This window comes from Oryzias latipes, chromosome 15, assembly GCF_053564925.1.
Source record: "Oryzias latipes strain Hd-rR chromosome 15, Olatipes_Hd-rR_3.1".
NCBI classification, from domain to species: Eukaryota; Metazoa; Chordata; class Actinopteri; order Beloniformes; family Adrianichthyidae; genus Oryzias; species Oryzias latipes.
This window is the reverse complement of record NC_136251.1, coordinates 30,606,211-30,618,329: the sequence shown is the minus strand read 5'-3', so window position 1 is coordinate 30,618,329 and position 12,119 is coordinate 30,606,211. Positions and strand designations below refer to the sequence as shown.

General features: G+C 40.8%; 1 protein-coding gene and 1 long non-coding RNA gene across 8 annotated transcripts in view; one reads left to right on the top strand and one right to left on the bottom strand.

Annotated features, from left to right (window-relative positions):
- The window catches only part of LOC110016555 (uncharacterized), a 35,268-nt gene that overhangs the window by 8,734 nt on the left and 14,415 nt on the right, over positions 1 to 12,119 (top strand). For both annotated transcript variants that reach the window (XR_013647713.1, XR_002291888.2), the window contains exon 2: positions 10,082 to 10,177. This is a non-coding gene — a long non-coding RNA (uncharacterized LOC110016555). The remainder of the gene's footprint in view (positions 1 to 10,081; positions 10,178 to 12,119) is intronic.
- disc1 (DISC1 scaffold protein) overlaps positions 1 to 12,119 on the bottom strand; it is a 54,787-nt gene that overhangs the window by 33,549 nt on the left and 9,119 nt on the right. For all 6 annotated transcript variants that reach the window (XR_002291885.3, XR_002291886.3, XR_013647707.1 and 3 more), the window contains exons 3-7: positions 11,823 to 11,892; positions 10,087 to 10,243; positions 8,923 to 9,013; positions 7,730 to 7,962; positions 667 to 721 (exon numbers count right to left, since the gene is read on the bottom strand). Coding sequence is in view for 3 of the 6 variants with exons in the window: in XM_078931546.1 (XP_078787672.1) it covers positions 667 to 721; positions 7,730 to 7,962; positions 8,923 to 9,013; positions 10,087 to 10,243; positions 11,823 to 11,892 (606 nt within the window). In the remaining 3 variants the exon portion in view is untranslated. The remainder of the gene's footprint in view (positions 1 to 666; positions 722 to 7,729; positions 7,963 to 8,922; positions 9,014 to 10,086; positions 10,244 to 11,822; positions 11,893 to 12,119) is intronic.

Below are 12,119 nucleotides of genomic sequence, written 5' to 3'. Positions count from 1 at the left end.
AGGTTTGAATAATTCTATTCAATGCAAAAAAATAAAATAAAATAAAAAACGTGTGATTCCGTCTGGTTTTACTAAAAGAAACTTGTTGAAAGCCGGAGTAATTTCCTCACAGCAGGAAGACGATGCTTCATTTAAGAGGCGCACTTCTCCCAACAAGACAACAAAAGGTCTGCCGGTCTGGGTGGAAGTGTCTCTCTGTGAAAAGCCTTTCAAATGCAGTTTCAGCTTCAACCAGTAACTTGATGACGGGTCTGTGAGTGGAAAGCTCTTAAATGAGCAGTTTGGTGCCTTGCTGCTCGTTCCTCTTCCAGTCCATAAACAGAAACGTCTTGAAAATTTCGGCAGCGTTTGTCTTTTTTCCGGCTGCACCGGTGGACGTTTATGAAACAGCATGAAAGGAAACGTCGACCTCATGGAGCAAACGGCTCCCAAGACATGCAAAAAGATTAAATCAATCTACCGAGAACACAAAAGAGAAAGTCTTTATCCCTTTTCTTCTATGAGAAGCAGAAAAACGTCTCCTGCTGCTCCGGACTCCAACTCAGATGTGGAGAAATCGCCGGCTTGTCAGAGAAAACGACTATAACTGCAGAAACGGACACGCAGACTTAGAGTTGTCTATTCTGAGCTCACAGGAAAGCTGATGGAGAAACAGCAGTGGCTTACTTTAGCGGTGGCTTCCTTGATGGACAGATTCAGAGCTTCTTCCTGCTCCTGGAGTCTGCAGAAGGAGAACAAAACAATCATCGTTTTTGCTTAAATCTTCAAAATTAATCATTCTGTGGTAATACGGGGAGATAAAAGGGAGACAAAGTTTCAGAATCTTCTAGTTTTTTTTTTAAAGATGGCGTTTTTTAAATACATCATCGGGTTCAATTCAATTCAATTCAATTTTATTTGTATAGCCCAAAATCACAACAACAGTCGTCTCGATGGGCTTTACATGAAAACGCACTAAATCGATTCTCCTTAACCCTAATTTAGACTCTAAGTTGCTTCTAGTACAGCTACAACTTTTTCTTCAAAGGCAATAAAAACAAAACAGTAAACTTCTTAAGATTTTTTCATCCAACAAGTCTTCACTCCTGTCCTGGAAAAATAATTGTTTTGCAGTAAATGTTTGAGACCGTGCAAAAACCGTAAGAATTTATTCAAATGTTTCACTTTTTATGAAACCAACTCTGTGGGCTTTTTAAGTTTTTAAAAGTAAATATGCAGAAGAAGTGGAACGAGAGAAAAACCTTCACTTGAAACGATTCGTGAGTTCAAAACAACTTTACTCAAGTAAAGGTATAAAGTACAGATCCAATGAAGTATTCTTGCTAAAGTGATTGAAATAAAAATCCTACTGCAGGCCGAGTCGCACAGCCACTACATACATTTGGTGCATGAATTTGGTTTTGAGCTGTTCAAAATTGTGGCAATAGCAGATTTCCAGGACCGTTCCACATATGTCTAATTTTTTATTTGATGTAGTTTAAACATACTTATGACATAAATCTTATGCAATTGTGTGTGGTTTTTGTGAGATGCATATGTAAATTTGTGGTTTTCCAGGACCGTTCCACGTATGTCTAACAGACTTTTCACACATGAACCACCGATGTTTAACTTTTATATAGCGTATAAGGCACACATATCACGTTCACGTTGCATAATTGACGCACAAATCACTAATAAATTGCATATAAACAGCACAATAATCACACACGGATCATGTTCTATGTTGAGTTACGTGTTCTTTCCGTGTTTTTTCCACATATGTTCACGTACGACAAGTTTTCATTTGTGCAATAATATGATGTCCAAAATGCAAAAGGCCCTTGTGCTATCCTAGGCACAGTTGGGTCATCTAGACCCACTAGACAGTGCTCTGAACCTTTTTTCTTCAATGATTTTATATGTCCAGCTGCAGCAGAAGACAGAAGAATTTGACTTTTTTCGTGATCACTGGATGAGCAGCAGCTTTTATTACCGCACGTTTTTATAAGACATTTATGGTGTTGAAATGTAAACATAATGTAAACATAAGAGTTTTTAATGAGCCTTGTTAAATAAATAAACTTTGATCTTTGAAATTGAATAAATGAGTTTTTTTCTGTGATTCTCTGGTAGTGACAGAGAATTAATCGGATTTATATCAATTGACAACAGATTCCTCTAAAGCTGATCAAACATCAGTTTAACCTAAATGGAGAAGCAAAAGATAAAGATGCGTGATAAAATATTAGCAACCAAGAGAACATTTCTGACATGAAACCATTAAAGACTAAAGAAACCAAAAATATCCAAACAGAAAACATAAAGCTTTACCTGGTTTCTCTGATTATTTCAAGTCTGTGACATTACTGATGGATTTGTACATAAATATGCAAACAAACCATTAAGGTCACTTTGATGCTGACACAGATATAAATCAATTAAAGTGAAGGAAGCGTAAAATCAATGATGAGAAGCACAGTCACCTTCAGACAATCCTACTCTTCTCTGTTTACAGGTCATTCAAACTGCCCTTCAAGTCATGAAGTCTCACAATCAATTCCTTTCTTTTTATTATTAAATCCTATTAAAATTAAAATAAAAAACACACAATAAGTAGTGACTATAAAAGACTCGATCGTTTTTCTGGCCTGCAGAACATCCAATCAGAAATCAGCATTTCCATCAGCAGCAGAAATAATTGCGTTCCAGTCGAGGAGAGAATGTGTCAGATATCAAATTATGCCAGTCACGGCGGGTCACGCCGCCGGGAAGGCGATAAGTACAATTTCCATGTCTCTCTAACGAGTGTCGAGCCAAAGACAGGCGTTCAGCGGGGCTCCCCTGGAAGCTATTAACTTCTGAGGATGTGATGCAAAGTAATCATTAGCATCTGAGGGAAAGCATTAAAATTCGAAGCAGGTTCAAACAGGTGTGAGACGAGGACCCAAGGCGCCGTGAAGCAGAAGCACTTGTGGCCGCTTGATCGCCTGAGGAAAAACGTGCCTTTCCTTCAGCTTCATCCGTCCATAAATACCATGATATTTATCTATCTTCTTTGACTGAGACAGTTTGTGTTATTTTGGTAAACTGATGAGGAAAGTGATGTTTAAAAGTCAGCAAACCTTTAAATAAAAATAAACACATTCTGATCTTTATTAAGTTACAGTTTTGATTCGATAAACTGTGAACTGTGGAGCTTTGTTTTGTAAAAACAAAGGAACATCCTTCCAGTGGCGGTTCTACCCTGAATTACTCCCCGGGCGAGACCCTCCTCTGGCGCCCCCCCCCCCCCCCCCCCCCCCCCCAATAGAGTCACTTTGTCCATTTATTGTAACTGAAAATACAGTGGGAAATATTTAATCAAACACAAATAAATAATCTAAAATAAATATTATAAACTACAAATCACACTAATAACACACTAGAATAAATGTAACTGAGGCACTAAGAACAGAAAACACTAACTAAAACCTAACCTTTGTGGCCTTCCTGATGCAAGCTTGTCAATAACGTCATCATATGAAATCTGCTCCCCCCCTGAATGATTGATACTAACAACAGCAGGTTAGTGAGTTGCTCCTGAGACATTGGTGATCTCAGGTATGACTTGATCAACTGGAGTTTTGAAAAGCTAACAGCAGCAGAAGCAGCAGCAGCAGAAGCAGCAGCAGCAGCAGCAGCAGCAGCAGCAGCATTCTACCATCACAGCTTATTTAACATTATGAACTAATATACAACAATAAAACACAACAAAAACTTTGTGTTACAGCAGAGCAGACAGACACACGAATCATAACTAATGTTACAAGTTAAGGCAGAGCAAACATTTAAGAATAAATATCTTAAAAATGACGTTATTTGCAATATTTGGGCCTACTTCAGTTTTGGTCATGATAGACCAAACAAGAGATTTTTCATCTGCAACGTTGTTGTTGTTGTTGTTGGGCAGGTAGCATTCGAATTTAGAAAACGTGCATCTAGCTATGCGATAATACCCTTTTCTTTGTCTCTTTTCTCCTCTTCTTCTCTTTTCTTTCTAAATTGGGCATCAGCTTTGACCTTTTTTCTCCATATTTCAGATGTTTTTGCATTTAGCATAAATGTCCTGACATAGGTATCAAGTCTGTCGACTAAACCAACTGTCATCTAAGTGAAGAATTTTTTTTTGTTTTCCCATTTTTTATTTGAAATAACCAAAAAAGCATGATTTTTTTATACTTTTTTTATACCCGCAGCCCCCCCCTCCCGTTCGTCAAACATTTCCAGCAGGAGCGCGTGCAGCTGCACCCAGGGGCGCCAATTCGCTACATGGCGGCGCAATTTTTATTTTTATTTTTTCATCAAGCACTGAGCCGCGGCCCGCGACCTTTGCCCCCCTGGAAGAAGATCCAGCCAGGTTTGCGCATGCGTTTTGTGCTCCGTGCTCAGCTCAGCCTGCACCCTTCACCCCGCGCCCCCTCCCTTCTCCTTCTTCACCCCGCGCCCCCTCCCTTCTCCTTCTCACACACATTTGCGTCTACTTCTCAAAGACAGGAGAGAGCGCAGCTGCGGGGCGGGGGCTCCGCCAGGTTTCAGGCTGTTACAAACTCTGTGATATAAGTAAACCAATAGTGATGCATAAAGTATTTTACAAGAGCTGAGCCGCTGGCGCCGCCCCTCCGTCATTTTTCCGCCCCGGGCGATCGCCCGTATGGCCCGTGCCTAAAACCGCTACTGCATCCTTCTAACTCAAATATCCTCTCTTCAACTTCAACGCTCTTAGGCGATCACAGCTCTATAGCACCCCCACCTGGTGACTAAAGGTATTTCACCTTTTGCTCTACTTACTTCATGCTCCACTGAAAACATGGTTGTTAAAATCAGAAGCCGTCATAACTTTAATAAAATAAGACTTTAACACAGTAATATAAATACCTTTTGGAAAAGATAATTCAATCTAATAACTATGTTTTATCATTAGACAACACCTATTTGTCCCTCATGACCTTAATGAAAGTTTACTTTAGATTAGATTTGCTTTATTGTCGTTGTCCGTTGTACAATGAGATTGAAGCATCACCATTACAGTGCAAGAATAGCAAGGAACAACGAAATGTATTATCAAACAAACAGATCAGTAAATACAAGTGTACAAATATAAACTGTAAAGAAGAATGTCCAAAATTAGTGTGCAAAATTTGTGTGTAAACATGTCAGATGTGCAAGAGGTAGCAATGAGGTAGAGTGTTGATGCTGTGGACAGAGTAAGTGGACAGAAGTATGGATTTTATCTGTGCATTTTGGTTATTGCCTTTGGAAAGAAGCTGTTTTTGAGTCTTTGTTGTGCTTCTGATGCCTCTGTAGCGCCTCCCAGAGGGCAGCAGGTGGAACAGGTCTGAGCCGGGGTGTGAACTGTCCTTGATGATGTTGTGAGTCCTAGTGATGCAGCGCGCGGAGTAGATGTCCGTCAGGTGGGGGGGGGCTATGATCTTCTGAGCCGTCTCCACGACTCTCTGCAGTCTCTCCTTATCCGTGACTGTGCAGCTGCAGAACCAAACTGTTATGCAGAAAGTAAGCAGATCTGGATGGATGATGGTAGAAGGTCAGCAGCAGGTTGGTGCTGATGTTGTTCTTCCTGAGGACCCTCAGGAAGTGCAGACGCTGCTGAGCCTTCTTCGTGATGGCAGTGGTGTTGGCTGTCCAGGAGAGGTCGGCAGAGATGGTGATGCTGAGGAACTTAAAGGTGTGGACCCTCTCCACGTGCTCCCCGTTAATAGTGAGGGGGGCTGGGTCCGCGCCATGCTTCCTGAAGTCGACGATGATCTCCCTGGTTTTGCTGGTGTTCAGGGTGAGGTTGTTGTCTGAGGACCAGGTTGTCTCAGACTCGTCCCCCCTGGGGATGAGTCCGACCACCGTGGTGTCGTCAGCAAACTTGGCGATGCTGTTGTTGTCGTGGGCTGGACTGCAGTCATGAATGTAGAGGCAGTACAGCAGGGGGCTCGGCACACAGCCCTGTGGGGCGCCGATGCTCAGTGTGCGGGTGGAGTGGAGGTGGGGGCTCACAGTCTGGGATCGGTTTGTGAGGAAGTTGTTAATCCAATTGCATGTGAGGGGGGGCAAGAGTGAGCAGTTTATCGCAGAGTCTGTCCGGGATTATTGTGTTGAAGGCGGAACTGTAATCCACGAAGAGCATCCGGACGTAGCTCTGCTGCTGCTCCAGGTGGTTCAGCGTGGAGTGGACAGCCACGGCTACAGCGTCCTCTGTGGATCTGTTCTTGCAGTATGCGAAATGGTGGGGGTCCAAGTCTGTGGGAAGGTGGTCCCTGATGTGCGGGAGGATTAGCCTCTCAAAGTACTTCATTAGGAGTACCAAAAGTATTTTAAAGAGTCAAAAAATGTGATTTAAAGTTACTTTTGTGATCCTCTTGTTTATTTTATTTTTTTAATTTAATAATTTAAAGAACTCCAGCCAAATAAGTGTTCCGTACACGAAGCAACGGCTATTTGTGCAAACATTGTTCCCCTAAAATATGTTTTAGTGTAACCGAGGTATGAAAATGTGTCAGGTTGACATTTAACTAGTTTGGATGTTGAACTATTCAAATAGCTTAATAATTATCATTGAATTCAATCAAAAGTCTCTAAGCTAAGCTTATGATTGATTTAACCCCTGAAATATTATTTATTTTAAATAATCATAAGATATATCATATAGTTTTTGAAAGCAATTAAACTATTGTTTCAGTAAAAGGGCTGGTGTGCTTTACATTTAGGTCAAAAAATGATTTTCATCGTCAACTTTGTGTTTGTAATGCTCTCATTAGAACAGATGTTAACATCTAACAGATGTTAGAACAAATGTTATTATAATGTTCAGAGAGCTTCCATAGTGAATTTAACATAAAAATGACTGTAACCACATGAAGAAATAATGATCAATAATAAAAGAAAATTCATATTTGAGATGAAAAAATGTTTCTGATCGTTGGACTCATCCCAAAATTTAACGATAAGATTAAAATCATAATTTCTAGTTGAGGAAACGATTCATGGTGGATATTGGTTCATCGGAACAATCCAATTCGATCATTGATTTCTTGATTCATCGCTGCCGCCCTGGTCAAAATAAAACATTTCAGTTTTCAAGTCAAACTGGAGTTTTTCTCGTGGAATGAGTCTGGATTTATTAGGAAATTTATTATAGAAATGTAGAATAGAAATAAAACATCTTCCTAATTTTGCTGGTTTAAGCTGCAGTTCCTTAGAGTAGAGATACATTTAGTAAACCTGAGCATCTTCACTGTACAGACAATAATGAGATGGAAGGAAATACATTTTTCTAAAAATAAAAATAAAAAAGTAAAAGCTTCTTTAAATAAGCTAAACAAGCTTTTCTGTTATTATGCAAAATGTTGCAAACTTTTTTTTTAGAAGAAATCCTTGTGGAATATTTCTATATTCACATTTGTTTACAGAAATAAGTTAAGAAGCTGAATTTGTGTTAGGGAATTTGTTTTTTTTTACATTTAATTAGAAAAGGAGGTAGTTACCCTTAAGCCCCGCCCCCTTCCTCAAGTTCAAGTCTTTACTTTGACTTTTGAGTCAAACTTGAAACATTTTGGGTTTTCCGTATAATGAGCGCAGCCTCTGGTGTTAATAAAGCTTCAACAATCAAACAAAAGTCATTTTACAAACATCTCCAGCCCCCACCTTATTGAATGCAGCATTCATGCAAAAGGAGGAGGAGGAGGAGGAACGTGACTCTGACCTGAGGGTGGAGGGTGGCGTGGAGAGGCAGATCTGCGCGCGGCTTTCGGACGTGACGAGGTCCTGCAGCGTCCTGCTCATGTCTCTGAGCTGGGGCGGCGTGCAGCTCCTCAGCACGCAGCCCTGCAGCTCCTCGTCCTCCGCCTGCTGCTCCTCCTGCCGGATCTGCTGCTCCAGACGGCGCCTCCTGTCCTTCAGCTCCTCCAGCGTCCGCTGCAGCTCGGCCATTTCCCCCTGGTGTCACATCGGAGGTTCAAACCCTTTTTTCCTTCACTTTGTTCCACGGCTTTGTTGAACAAAACGAATCAATCCGTGTATGACAATCTGCAAAACCCCCCCTAGCGTTTTCTCACGCCTAAACCCGCTGAAAATCAATTAAGGGCATAGTGACCCCCCCTAAAAAGTATGACATCACAGCAGGAGAAACCATTAAAAAAAAAAAAGAATGGGGCCAAAATGTCTTTCGGGGCTCAAAATAAATATTTCAGATTTTACGGATGAAACCAAAACAAACGTGTCGGGGCTCAGTTTTGAAACTATTATGGGATGGCCAGCTTGGCACCAATTTGTGGGCGATTTTCGCATGTTTCTACAGTTTGGGTAAAAATAAAAATCTTCACAAAATTTCACGCCATCCCCAGGTTAACTCTACTATTTTTTTTAACTTTTGACCTCAGGAGGAGTCTGAGTTATTCCAAAAACGCCCCTGTGACCCCTACATTTATCGGCCCGTAACTTCTCAAGTATCATTGAAGAGAACTTCTTGTTGCTCTGTTACTCGCACAATCTTTACCGTAATATTGTGAAAATGTAATCAACAAAATCCTTGGCCTAGACTGAACAAAACGATACGACATACAATATGACCATACTGGGAATGTGGGCGTGGTTAACAAAAACCTCTGTTGCCATGGAAATCCCAAACTTTACTTTTGTCGATTCTTCTAAAAATGGCGTAGACTTGTTCGTCACCACCAGGTGCCTAAAAAATTGAATGGTTGCTATGGAGATAAAACCAACAGAAAGGCTGCCATTTCATTCATGACTTTGTCGCATGCAGCTCTGACCAGGCTGGCAGGGGCAGAGGGGTAAAGTGAGGGGCGTGAAGCAGCCGCTTCAGGGTAATAAGGGGGTGGCGAGGTGCGTCCAACGCCACTCGCAGCTTTAACTGCTCATTGTAGTCGTGATCTTTACCTCCACCTGCCGTTTCTCCTGAATCAGTCGGTCTCTGCGCAGCATTGTGCTCTGCTGAGGGTCTGACTCCTCCCCCACGTTAGGCTCCTCCCTGAAAACAGGAGAACATTCAATGCAGAGGACAGGCCGGCACGACATTTCATTCAGGCTTGATTATTTTTGAGTCACTTGCACTTTTTGTTATGAAAACTTAGATTGATTTTGTTGATTTTTCTCTGGTCATTGAAACAGAAGCACCAATAAACACGCCAGGTCTCTTTGATTGGCCCAACTACAGCTGAAAATCGACTTTTTTTTTCTAAAAATGAGTAAAGTGTGTCAACATTCTACATTTGGATCCAGTTTTTTTCTGAACTTCTGTACAATCTCAACACGTTTTGCCTCTTAAGACAATAGAGTACCACTTAAAAAACAAAAGTGTGTGTGGAGAGGATTATTTTAAACTCATTCAATCATTTGTGTTTTCTTTTCTTCTATCTGGCTGCCCCTGACATCCTTCCTGTCTGCAGATCTATTTCTGAAAGCTTTTCCTCACATCTTTGTGCTAAATCATCTTAACAACAGCCAAACAGAACTAACAATGGCAGGTTAACGCCTCAAAGTCCCACTATGATCCTCCTCTGATCTATTTTTAAATTGTTCCCAGTGGTCTTTCATGATGATTTTGACGTTTTTAGCATAACATCTAAAGACTTGTGTTGTTTACTAGGACATAGTTTCTGCAGAGCGGCAGGAGTTCATCAGAAATTCAAGCTTAGTTGTGGGCGGAACTGTTGCTGTGGAGCAACCCCGCCCCCTTTACTGTCACCCAAAGAAAGACGTATAGACAAGTCGCATGCTACTCAAACGACACTTCTTCTGCTCCACAATTTTAAAAACTTGAATTAAAAAATAACTTAAAAACGCCATTTAAGATTCATTTTCTTTTTATATGTTGTACATCATCAGAAAAATGCTACAAGAACATGTCAAAATTTCAAAAACACATTTTTTATCGGACCTTTTTATAAATTAAACTAAATAACATGAGAGTTCCTGCTGGGATTTGAACCCCAAACTGTAGCGAAGGTTGGACTTATTCAGACAGCAGCTTTAGTCTGATAAAATGTCTGAAATTCAGATTTTAATCAGTCGATGTCTTTCTCTTTGTTTCCTGCAGCTGACCTGCTCTGCGCAGCGTCCGTCCTCTGGAGGGCGCTGTGAACCGCCAGGCGGAGCCTCTCCAGGAACAAGGACACACTGGGTTGTCTGGAAGGTAAGCCCAGCTTCAGTGCTGCACGCTCACTGCACAGCTCCTCCAGCTTTTTCCCAAATCGCTCCGCTAAAATCACACAAGCAGCAAACAACACGTCAACTCGACATTTGCAACTTTTGAAGTCGAAACAGTCCGTGCAACCGGACAATGAAATCTTATGAGGCCTGCATTTATTGGCTCTCAAAAATGACTAAAACTGACTAAAACCAGAATTTTGATCATCTGTCCTTTTATAAAGAAGATCAAAGAAGAAAAATAAACGTTTTAATGTTTTAGAAAGCCGTTTTTACATTTAGATGAACCTTTCGCTCAGAAACATGTTTGTTCGACAGTAAAAACTGAGGAATAGTTGCAGCAAATGCATGCAATGTTATTTCTGTCACAAGACCCATGAAATGGGTCAGAAGTGCATCCTCCTCTGAAAATAAACGGCTCTCTGCCTGTCCCCGACAAACATGGGGGCCAAACGGGGGTCCTGAACCAAGCGTCTTTTTCTGGACTTTGCTTCTTCTTGTCATTTGTCAAGTTGAACATTTGGCTTTAACAGGTTTAGAAACTAGTTTAAAGAAACAGTTTCATCACAAAAATAATAAGAATATGGAAATATATCTATATATTATGTCTATATATGTATAAAGATGTTAGGCAGAAAACAACAAAGCATTTGCTAACATGTTTTTTGCTCTCTAAAGAGAATAAGCCTTTGTCTATTGCAGAAATGCTATTTGTTTTCATTTAATTATGAAAAGAATTCCCATAATGCAACAGTTGTTTCTGTAAACCAGAACCATCCCTGCAGAATTAACAATAAAATCCAGGTTTGTATGACCAACAACCAAAGTCGGATCAAATGTTTTCATATTTGCTCATCTGTAGTTTTCTATTTTTACAATTATTTACTTGCTAAAAGCATCAAGACAGCCGGCTGGTTCCAGCAGGTTCTGTCCAGCCACAGAACCACGCTTTGAAATTTACAGCCAAAGGCTTTTATCTTGAAGAGAATTTAGATAAATGTGGGTTTTTAAAGGTGCAGAGACATTTGGTCATAATCCACATAAACATTTAGAAAAATCCAAAACTTCATTTTAGGAAAACCCCTGACATAAAGTGTTATTAAGCACAGTGGAGGAAGTTTTATAACATGGGCAAACCACATGACCCCTCCATTTTATTGTAAACAAAAACCATTTAGAGACTGATGTTTGGCTGGAAGTGGATCATGACAGCGCTCCGGATCAAAGTGTTGCTCTGACCCAGTCACAGTCCTGACCTGACCCGGAGTGACACGTGGCCTCAGACGACCCGTTCAAACAAACGCCTGCAAGCCTCAGTGAGGTTGGTTCAAAAACCGTTTTTAGCTGCAGGTCTTTTATCATATGTAACATGTTTGGATTGTGCCATGTTGTTAAATAACGCAGTAGAGCCCAAAGATCACGAGTGTTAAACAGATGAATGTTTGAATCTTGACGGTCCTTTGACAGCTGGGATTTCTGTCATAATCGCTCTGCAAACACTTCCTTCCACTCCGACAACTTTAATGGGAAAATCTATAAACACACGCAATGGTGAAATAATGGCATGCAAGCAAAACGTTCCTCATAAAACGCTTGATTCAGAGGGTTAAAACGTTGTGTTTGGCGTTCACCTGCGTCGTAGTCGTCGTCCAGAACGGCTTTCTGCTGGAGCCTCTGCAGCTTCAACATCATGGACTCGATCTGAGGCGGAGAGAAGAGACGGAGACATCAGCCCACAGGACGCCGCCCACAGGGAACGGGACAAGTACAATGACCGTCATTCTGTCAGAAAGTTCTGCTGCTTTTGGAGATTTTAACTTATGAACATAACTTTATGCTCTGCTCCATTCTCTTTTTTTTTAAATCAAAAGTGTGATTTTTTTTTTAACTTTCTTCCAGTTTTTAACACAGATTTTGAAAATAACTTA